This window comes from Haemaphysalis longicornis, unplaced genomic scaffold (genome assembly GCF_048455015.1).
Source record: "Haemaphysalis longicornis isolate Haplotype H1 unplaced genomic scaffold, Haemaphysalis longicornis Haplotype H1 scaffold_199, whole genome shotgun sequence".
Lineage (NCBI taxonomy): Eukaryota > Metazoa > Arthropoda > Arachnida > Ixodida > Ixodidae > Haemaphysalis > Haemaphysalis longicornis.
In genome coordinates this window covers 196853-207752 of record NW_027526294.1, presented here as the reverse complement: position 1 = coordinate 207752, position 10900 = coordinate 196853, and the positions used below count along the sequence as shown (strand labels likewise).

The following is a 10900-nucleotide window of genomic DNA, read 5'->3' as shown; positions in this document are numbered from 1 at the left end:
CACGAGAATAAGCTGGTTTCAGACAGGCATAGTTGACCTAAAACCCGCCCAGCTGTCATGTGTTGATGTAAAAACGCCTTTAACTTCAAAATTTTTTTAAATTAATTTTTTTTCTACTAATTTTTTATTGTCGCAATAATTTTAAAATATGATTGTTGCTAAAGAATAATGTTATCGTCAAGACTAACGCCGCAAGCGCTGTTTTTGTGTTGAGTAACAAACCTAGTAGTGAATATAGGAACCGTTTTTGAAACTGAAAGTTGTTTCCTTTCGTAAGGTCTACATGTTTGAGTAGTTACGCTTCAGGACTGTCATGGCGGCGCTCTTGACGGAGCCCATGCGGGCAGCTACACGAAACTTTCTGGCGCCTGTTGTTTCTCCGCAAAGCTATGGTGTCACCACTAGAATAAAAGCTGTTGCAGTAACAGCTAAGTTAGGTTCATGTGTGCGTTCTGCGCAGTTCTGCGCCTGCTCTCGCCCTGTGACCTCGGCATCAACCGAAGCTCGTCGGGGGTCCTCCTGCTATCTGTTGACCGCCGCCGGTTCCTCCATGTCTCGGCGGTTGCTACAAAGATTCGGAGTGCTTGGAACTAACTGGAGACACTACAGCAGCGCGTCTGCGATCAGTCGCTGTGGCCACTTGTGGTGTTACAAAAAGGACGCTGCCAGAGGAAGGTTATGGCTCGCCCCGTCGCCCACTAGTTTGCTGAGTCTTGGAGGAACTCTCACGAGCTCTGTAAGGTCGTACTGCGACAACCAGAAGCCTGATGAGCTTCCCGATGAAGACCCGCCCAAAAATGAGGGCAGCGTCATACACTATCCCAATCAGGGAGTCGGCGCTGTTGCAGCGCTCACCGTGCCCGACGTATGGCCCCAAGTTCCCGTTATTGCTGTCAGCCGAAACCCAGTCTTCCCCAGATTTATAAAGATGGTTGAGGTAAGGTCACCCGGTTGTAAGTCTGGTTTCGAGTCACCTCCTTATTGAGTTTCACTTAGTTGCGCGACCATCGCTTTCTAAGCTAACCACGCTTTCTTGCCAGTACTTGCAGTTTTAGTCAATGCCTACATTGAAATTGACAATGGCTTGTGCAAGCCAGATGTATGTAATTCTTTGTTTTAGGCGAAAGCTCTGGTAGTGATACGCAGTTGGTGCTAAACTCGGAGGTCCGCCCGCAGCAGTATTTGTGAGTTGCAATGGGAGGCCACCATCGTGCGCATAAATGTACTACCTCTCATTGCTCGCTAATTTCATTTTATCCAAGTGGCTAGTCAATTTAAAAAGGGCCTCTTAAAAACCTCGAACAAATGGCCCCAAGGATTGTGTTGTGAATACCGAGTCGTCTGCCTCATTCTACACAGGTAGCAAGCATCGTCTTGTGTCAAATGTTAGCCAAAAAGAGGGATTCCACTTTCTAAAGTCTGAAATACCAATCACTTACTGAACTGCCTTGGTATTTTTCTTCTATTTTCTTACTTTATTTCACATGAATCATGATGATGCAATTTATACTTGACGTTGCTGGTCATTTTTGGTTGCTCTGGCTTTTGCTTATCATTGATTGCAATGTTGCAGATTTCAAATCCAGCACTGGTAGACCTGATAAGACGAAAGGTTCGCCTAAACCAGCCGTACGCGGGTGTATTTCTCAAGAAGGACGAAAGGTAAGTCATCTTTGTACCATAAAATGTGCTGCAGCTGTCTTTGTAAAAATGGCAGTGATTCTAATTTGTGGGAAAAATGTGTACCCACCCAGGGGTACACAAAACTAGAATTGAAAAGTAAGACAGTGACACTTCAGCACTTGTCGTCCCGCTGTTGGTGTCATGAAAAAATGAAAGAAAGGAGAACAGGGACAAAGACGAGCATGTTGAGAGAAAGGTATAACTAGCAGATGTCTGTGCCCGTAGTTGCAACTGCAGTAGAAAATGCGACTGCAATCCCGCAGCCTCATGTGCCCCTTTTACAAACAAGCACGTCATGCCACCGCCACTCGCAATTGTGACCCCACCTCAGTGCAGAAGAGCCTTCACGGGCCTTCCAATGTAATAATATTGATCATAATAATGGTAGTATTTTATTGTTAATCAAGTGGCGAAGGAAACTTTGGGTCAAATCTACTAAATGAAGCAACTGACGAATGGCTCTGCGAGAAATTCAACACAGCTGCTAACACTGGAAGTAGACAAAGTGAACTCAAAATGAGAAATTGGAAACCATACTGGGCATACTCAGTGGAGCGATGAAATCGTAAAATTCGGAGGCAAAGAACGAGGGCATTGCGAGATGATGACAGTAGGAGGAACATGGAAGAGGCCTTCGTCCTGCAGCCGGCACAAATAAGATGATGATGATGACAGGGCGGGCGCAGAGGGTATACGATTTTGAATGACACACAAATAAAGAAAGCAGAAGGTATTCCAAAGTGCAGAATAGGCTCTTGGTAGAATGCCCTTGGAAATAAGAAATGCCAGTACTTCAAGCAAAGCTGCTGTGATTATAGAGCAGTTTCATTGAGGTTCTTTGTTCTGTGCATGCTCTCTGCCCTGCGATGTCAGTGCACTGCATGAGCTGGAAACCATGCGCAAACACCTTGAATGCAGCCCTAAAGTGCCCCCGACTGTATCTTTTCCTTACTACAGCAATGAATCGGAAGTGGTGGACAAGCTGGACGATCTCTACAGCATCGGCACTTTCGTGCAGATCCATGAGCTGCAAGACCTTGGCGAGAAGCTGCGCATGATTGTCATGGCCCACAGGAGGTACGCTCCCGCCAAGCCACTGGTGACTGACTGACTGTGGGGATTTGTTTGTTAGTTCTTTTTATTATTTATGCAGTGGGGAAATTGTTCTTGCAGCATGGTTATCGGCATCGCAGGCTTTACTTTAGGGATGTTGTGACTGAGGTCACCTTATAGTGAACTACATATCGTGCGTCAGTGGCCATTCTAACCAACTAACTACCTTCGCAATAGGTTCCAGTAAGAAGTGTAGCTGGTTTGCATCTGTCAGGTCACAGAAAAACGTTTGTGCCAGAGATGTGGCTTGAGGGATCTTGAACAACAACAAAAAAATTAAGCTTTGTCAGGATGCATGCTATTCCCAAACCTCGTTGCGATCTCCACAGCTTTGAAGCATGCCACTTGCAGCTTTTCCACCGCTTTTCTTTGCCATTTGTTTATTATTGGTGCTCATCTTGTGCCGTAGCATATCTTGAAAGGTGCGGCCACTGCGCCGCTTTTACACCGCTAAAGTTTGGTCCGCTAAATTCGCCCAGAGTTGTGTGGCCTCTATCATATCAAGTTACCTCACAAAAGTTGTACAAGCAGGGCCAGTCAAAGCTGCTGTTTTTGTACGCAAGTTTGTGTGCCCACAGACATAAATAATTCAATGACTTGCTCACTGTTCTGCTGCCCATTCCTCCTACTAGTGTGTAATGATTAGAGACCGGATTTAGGCAACAAAAATGTGCATTTTAGGCGCCTAAAATTGGCAAGCGAAATGACATTTCAGGCCCTCAACGTCGCAGATATAGGCACGATACATTTTTACATGAGGGCAAATAATGTCAAACGAACAAAAGAAGTGTGCGGCGTGTACCTATAGCGGAAAACCAGAAATGTTATGGTGGCAGTTGAACGCGTCAGCAGTTGAACATGTCTGTTCAAATGTCCCATAAAACTGTTAAACAAATCAAGATAAATTGTCTTAATTCAACAAGTGCACTGCTCACATTCATATTCAATGTCCATGGCCGCTCACTCTTGCGTCTCGTGTATAGGCTCCGGAACGATCGCCGGGTGGCGCTGCACTCTCCCCGGAGGGGGAGTACGCCGGGGCGGCGGCCTATTCGGCACGTGCTGTTTTCGCTGCGCGCGTGCTGCATTTCTCGCGCTAGGAAGAGGGCTGGGTAAAATTTTCTTTCGACTTATGAAAGCATACACATTAGCACGTGTCCAGCAAGTTCGGTTTACACGTAGAGTAGCTACTGGGTCCATTTTTGCCGGTACTTGTCTTGTCGTCTGCTAGAGGCGCGTCGTCTGCTACGCGCCAGTCGAACGGCCGAGCGCCCCGGCGGTTTCACGGGATAAAGAGTGCTCTTGTGAAGCAGACGCCTCCCGGCCCGCTCCTCCGCGTCTGGCAAGTGCACGCGCAGCTCGCGCAGTCTCCCGCACCGCCTGAGGCATCCAGCCTCCTACTCACGAATGCGAACTAAAGGCGACCGCCGGCTGCGCGAGCCACTTAAGCCAGCTTGTATGTACAAAGAGCGGCGGGAACACTCCTCACTAGCCCGAAACGAAAAGATGAAACTGAAAGCGAAAAAAAAAAACCCCATATTGTTGCATGGTCAGCTGCCACGACAGTAACATGGCGAAAGAAGAGGATGCATTCGTTAAATTCTGCATATTCCCCGCGAAAGCGCACCAAAAGGATAGACGGTAAGCATGGATCACTGCAGTTCGAAAGGTGAAATAAGTTGACACATTTTTGTTTGTATCTGTGTGCTTTCAGTTTACATTACCCGGCTTTGAAAATGTGAACTAGTGTTCTAACGAGTCCTCCCCTCTACACTTTTTTTAATGCATGCTGCCAATGATTGTTTTCCGCTATAATAAATGAACTTCGGAGTTGTTTAGCTGGTGCCGTTCGATATCGTCCATATATAACACAATAGGTTGACATTTTGCATGGGTGAAAAAAAAAATAGTTTCTAGCGATTTACCTGGCTGTAGTAGCTCTGGTCTGTCTTGTCATTGTGACTTGTGTTCTGGACGGGATTGCTGCGTTGTTCGCTTTTTTCCCACATTTAGAAATACTGGTAATTAAAAGAGGTATACACCAAATTCTGTATATTATAGTAATTAAAAGTTATACGCCACAAGCTGTTCTGTTGTTTCCGCCAACTGTCAGGCTAACCCATACTTGTACTCCAAGCGGGTGACTAACATTGCGAACAAAAATTTCTTCAAGGACAAGTAAAATGGAAATGCGGCGCTGTCAGCGCACCCCTTAATTAGCGTGTGCCTTTCTAATGCGTTTTTATAAGATGCAGCTGATTGTTTCAAGAGTAAGAAATAACCTATTAACCATAATCAATCACGTTTATCTTACATTTCTTGCACGCGTCAGTGTTTCTGCAGTCCAGAAAGTCCGAATGTCAGAAGCGCGAGCACGCGCAGGGAGTAACAAACAAGAGAAAAGTACGCTGTGACCAGCTGAACAGCTGTCGCCTTGCAGAAGAAAAGAGCAATCGACGACCGCCGAACAACGCGTTTCCCCCCTTAAAATCGTCGGGGCAGTCTGCCGGTCGAGCGGCGGGAAGCAGGCGGCGCGTCTGTAGCAGACGACAAGACAAACGTCGACAAAAATGAACTCAGTAACTACTCTACGTTTAAACCGAACTTGCTGGACACGTGCTAATGTGTATGCTTTCATAAGTCGAAAGAAAATTTTACCCAGCCCTCTTCCTAACGCGAGAAATGCGGCACGCGCGCAGCGAAAAAAGCACGTGCCGAATAGGCCGCCGGCCCGGCGTACTCCCCCTCCGGGGAGAGGGCAGCGCTTCCCTCGCCCGGCAAACTTTAGCTTCGCCTCCCTATAGCGAAACAGGCCTGAAAAAGAATACGTACGTGAAAGCTGGGGTTGTTGAATAATACAGCGCTACTTTGTGTCTGCCTGACTCGAATAAATTAACACGTTACAAAAACAGACAGAAATATTAAACACAAGGGAGACGACGATTTATTAGAATTTATTATGGCCTCGCGTGAAGTCTGTTGGGGACATTTCTGGCAATTGTCTCGTAGATATTATCTGAATTGTACAAGCAAGGCGTCTCAGCACTGCCAAACACACTTCCACACATTTTGTGAGCATTTTTCAAAAGGTGTTTAGCAGCGGAACAAAGTTTTGATGGGAAAGAATATTTTAGAGCCTGTCGGCAGTGGGAATTTCAGCTTGCAAAGGCTTGGGCGAGTTGGTGCATAATTACAAAGAGGGGAACAGCGCAACGACCCGCCGCGGTGGCTCAGTGGCTAAGGCGTTGCGCTGCTGAGCACGAGGTCGCGGGTTCGATTCCCGGCCGCGGCGGCCGCTTTTCTGATGGAGGCGAAAAGCAAACACGCCCGTGTGCACGAGATTTCGGCGCACGTTAAAGATCCCCAGGTGGTCCAAATTAATCCGGAGCCCTCCACTACGGCACGCCTCATCGCCTGCGTTGCGTCGGCGCGTTAAACCCTTCAATCAATCAATCAATCAATCAATCGAACAGCGCAACGCAGATGAAACACAGGAAGAAAGTACAGCACTCGTGGTTGTCACACTCTTCATGTGTTTCGTCCATGTTGCGCTGTTCGCCTCTCTCTGAATTTTAGGGTGTAAAGAAATGCAGCTGTGTAGCGATGTTTCGCCGTTTTCTATTCAATACAGCTAGCAAAGGCGTGTTCAGTGCTCAACCGTTGCGTTGAAATTGAGTTGGATTGGAGTATGGTTCTAGAAATGTGGATGCGACTGCACATGTTTAAAGAAATCTGTTTTGGGAGCAGGCGGAGTGTATTCTTAGAATAACTGTGGAAATTGTGGAAGCGATAGCAAAGTACACCATCTCTAGGATTTTTGTTCAAAACTGTGCCAGCGGTTGTTTTCCAGGAGTTGGTTGAACTACAGGACTAGGTTGAACCCTATAGAGTTCTGAACAGCCAGTGCTGCCTGGTAACGTGAATAACGATCTCAAACTGCACCCGAAAGCAAAACTTGAGGCCAAATAGTGTTCACATAGGTGCTGATATTGAAAATTGGCATTTTTTGGCATTTCCAGGCTTTTAGGCACAAGCGCCAAAACAGGCATTTATAGGCACTGTAAAAAAAACACTATAAAATCCCTTCTTAACCTTTAATTCATGCTCATATATCAAAATGGCGCGATAGGAGCGCAAGGAACAGAATAGGCATTTGCCTAAAATCAGGTCTCTAGTAATGTGACATATAATATATGTAATCTGAGATAATACAATGTATGTGTAATATAACAAGATTAAAGGGACACTGAACTGATTTGTAAACATTGCGGGATTACTAGCGCAAGTTGTAGTCCGGAGTCCATAGGCCATGTTTCGACCACTCTGAGTGCGTTTAGGCGAATTTATTTCACAGAAAAATCAATTCGAAAATGCTGTCCTCCTCTCTACATCCTCGCCCATTTTCTGTGGCGTTTTCGTGTGACGTCAGGAGGAGATGACGTAGCTTGACTGCACTACTGCACGGCTCGCCGACCTTCCGACGGAGTCAGTCAGCCCAGCGTTTAGTCCGCCTTCCGCCGACGAGTCGTCGCAATTCGTTCGCTCAGTTGAAACTAAGCCACGGCACATTTGTGGATGGAAAAATGTGCCTTTCTTTACTTTGTTAGTTTGTACACTGTATCAATCTTCGAATCCGGGTTGCTCCACACAAGTGCACATGCGAAGCTTCACTGACTGGTAAGGTAGTAGAAAAATCTAAGGCCAATTGAAGGCGGGAAAAGAGGCAGCGGAGTCAATTATGTACTAAGGAAATAAAATCAACTGAAGCTTTTACCGTACAGTGCAAAACTAGGGAGCAGGAAGCCCTTTTTTGCGCTGGGTGAACAAGCACAGCGGTCAGCAGCACGACCATGCATCTGCGAACGCTTTTTCGTCTAAGAAATGCAATTGCTAGACGTGAGATATTGTGGAAGTTTGGGGCGCTTACTGCACGAGCGCTATACAACAAATAGTCACCTAAGGTACTTGGAATGCTAAAACTAAATAAAAGTGTAAACTGGTTGTACATTATATACCTTATACTTTATATATCCAACCTCGGCAGCACTGGCTCGTGGCTGAGTGGTCTGAAGCGCTGGGATTGTTGTTTCGCAAGTTGCAAGTTCGAATCCCCGAGGGTACATGCTTTTTTTTTTTTTTTTGTAAGTTGATTTTTTCGTTTGCGGTGTTTTCGTTTTCCGATGTTTTCTCAACTGAGTTCACCATTTTTGGGCCTAACTTTCACTGCTCCACGAACTACATAGTTCACAGAACGCGCGCAGGCTGACACTGACGCACTAGAGAGTTCTTGTTGGCGTGCTGTTGCCATAAGCACCAAGTGCTTGTGGGCAGTGAGCACAGGCCAGAATCGACAGACCCTTGTCCTAGTGCGAACACGCTTTTTGCGATACAGGCATGAGTGAGGCAAGCTCCAAATAGGGGGGAAAAGCGCATGGCATTTGAGCTTCTGTGGTGACGCGGAGGGCGTTCATGCACTGCGTAGGCCTCGGCTAGTGATTCCAAGCCATCCTGGGAGGCTTATCTTAGGCATTTTACAGCCGAACAACATTGCAGAAGCGAAGTATGGCGATTATTGAGATATCGAGAATGCCCATCTAATGATGCCGTCGGATGTCAAGCATGTTGTTTTACAGAACCGAAACTGAAACTTGTTTGAATGCTAATCTTTGACATCATACAATCACGGTGCATCTCCTCCTGTTGTCACTGCCTTTAGTTAGTGCGGCCGCCGCAGACCACGCATGGTAGTTTTTCTTCTTTCGCGCTTTATAAAATAATTACAGACTTATCAACCGGAAACGATGAAAAGTGGGTTAATTTGAGCCAGTCTACGCAGTGCAAGCAAAAACGGGAGCTTGACAAATTCACTTCAGTGTCCCTTTAATACAATAATAATATTTTGTGAATTTTTGCTGTCCTTATTTTTATCACCAAGTTCAACCGCTTTGACTTTCTGCTCAGTATACCCTTACTGATTGTGTAGTGGCCAGGTCCAAAAGCAGAGCACACTGTAAACATGCTATGCTGCTGCACAAACTTATTGTGATTCTCACATGCTACTAGTTTAAATGTTCTTGAAAGTAGGAATTTTAGCTCAGGTGTCTTAATTTTTAGTATTCTACTATTTACTTAATCTTAATTTTTTGTGCTGTTTTGTTTTGCTCTTTTTTGTCTTTTAGGGTGAAAATCGTTCGCCAGCTTGTTGAGGGTGAGTATGAGTGCACTTGGTGTAAGTTGAAAATTGTCTTCGTATGGTTTCTGTAACGAGGAGTTTAACGAAAGGATACAGAGCAGCAGGAACGAGGGCATGACAGCAGAAGGACCTACATGAGCACTGATGTGGGTCTTTCTTTTCATCTGTGCCCTCCTCCTTTTCTTCTTGTTTTTGTTTCACTGTTTATTTCTGTTATATACCAAACCAAGTCGAAATGACCACTTTGGAAGAAAAAGTTGTTTAGACGTGGCCTTACAGCCCATCTTGACCTCGCAGTGCAAATTCTTCTCGCGCAATGACAGATTGGGCTGAGTGGCAAGATTGCACATTGCCTGTTTGCAGGCCTTCTCTTCTTAAATCCACGAATATTTCATTCTTCATGCCTTATGATCTAGCACCGGCTAGTGTGCAATGGAGAGTAGAGGTCTTCTGCACTGTGTTCGCATCTTGGGCCTAATCGGGGGGATATGAATTTCTTGCGGCAGAAGAAGAGGTGAAGAGGTCAAATCGGAGGCGCAGGCGCCCCAGTGCGAATGGCCGCCCCAGCAACTCGGTCTCGTCCGAAGAAGGGGCCGAGGAGCTCCCCTCAGATGGCAGGGATGCCCCGGTGCCCCCTCCCGGTCAGGTCTCCATGGGGCCCGTGCTGATGGCAGAGGTCGAGAACGTGCCTCACGAAAAATTTGTCATCTCGGAAGAAATGAAGGTAAGGCAGGCCGCTGTGTCTTCTCATGTGTACTATTTCCGTAAATGCAAGAACCCACTTCTGCCCACAACGTGGTGTTCACTACTAAAAAAATTGAAAACTTGAGGTCTTCCGGAGCAATTCGAAAAAATTTGTTAGAACAGTTCCTGAACGTTTTATGTGTAACAAATTTGTTTATTGTGATGCACTAATGTGGTTGGGAGCACTAATGGGCTAGTAAGGCAACATGCAATTTTTAGTGGTTGGCCTTACATCGTCATCTATAATGCTTCCTTGGCAGCTTTTGATCTCTTACTCAGTGTCACACACAAAAAAAGAGGACTTCACGCTATCTGTTGATTTCTAAATGAAGAAGGCACCTTTTATTGCTTGGAAAATGCAATGAAAGCCGTAAAATGTCCAGACTTCAGCTTGAAAAGAAGGCATAGCTTGTTTTTAGTGTTCCTATAAGGAATTATGGAAAGATGGAGATGCCTGAGAAGGTGCTGTGGATAGTTCATGCAGTTTCCTGAGTACGTTATTTGTGCTTCAGCCTTTTGTGTCGTGTTCGGCAGATAAAATAGGCGACTTTCTTATCACACAGTATATTCTTATGGCTTGTGGATGGGAATGGGAGGGGGAGACTATGAAAAAGTGGCCTGCTTGCTACAACAACAAAATGTTAGGCAAGCTGCTCTAGATTACAAGGGTGCAGCCGCAATTTAATGCTCAAAGGATCGGAGCAAGCAGAAAACACAGCCTAAAGCTTAAGCCTCTCTGTTATCAACCCTTGCAACAGCCTCACATAAAAAACATCATGGTATATATATCAGAAAACAGCTCTAAATCAAAACCAATTTCACAGTAGTCCTTGTTTGTCATACGTATCGTTAGATTCCGCATAGCCCTCCATGCCAATTTCATCGTCACACTGGCACACCCCTCCCTGATCACCCGACCTTCATATTGCCTGGCGAACATTTAATTCTGTACCTTATTTCACTCATTTTCAGCCTCCTTGTCAATTACTTTGCCGTTCCTTCAATCATGCTTCTGTTGAATCTCATCGTGTAATTATGAATACTTTTCACCCAACTTGAGCAGCATATAGCTGGCATAGCATCTCTTGTAAATTCCTTCACCTACAACCCTGTTGTTACAATCTAGGTGTACTCAGTATTTCTTATTTTGGAATGGTACTGTGTCTC

General features: G+C 45.6%; 1 protein-coding gene across 2 annotated transcripts in view; it reads left to right on the top strand.

Moving 5' to 3' along the window:
* The first annotated feature begins 292 nt into the window (after positions 1-292).
* The window catches only part of LOC144166916 (lon protease homolog, mitochondrial-like), a 37520-nt gene continuing 26912 nt past the window's right edge, over positions 293-10900 (top strand). The window contains exons 1-5 of one of the 2 annotated variants that reach the window (XM_077696366.1): positions 293-937; positions 1574-1662; positions 2641-2760; positions 8976-9004; positions 9499-9713. In XM_077696366.1, coding sequence (XP_077552492.1) covers positions 314-937; positions 1574-1662; positions 2641-2760; positions 8976-9004; positions 9499-9713 — 1077 coding nt within the window. In that variant the 5' untranslated portion in view covers positions 293-313. Of the gene's footprint in view, positions 938-1573; positions 1663-2640; positions 2761-8975; positions 9005-9495; positions 9714-10900 lie in introns of both variants that reach the window. The other variant, XM_077696365.1, reaches the window with a different exon arrangement.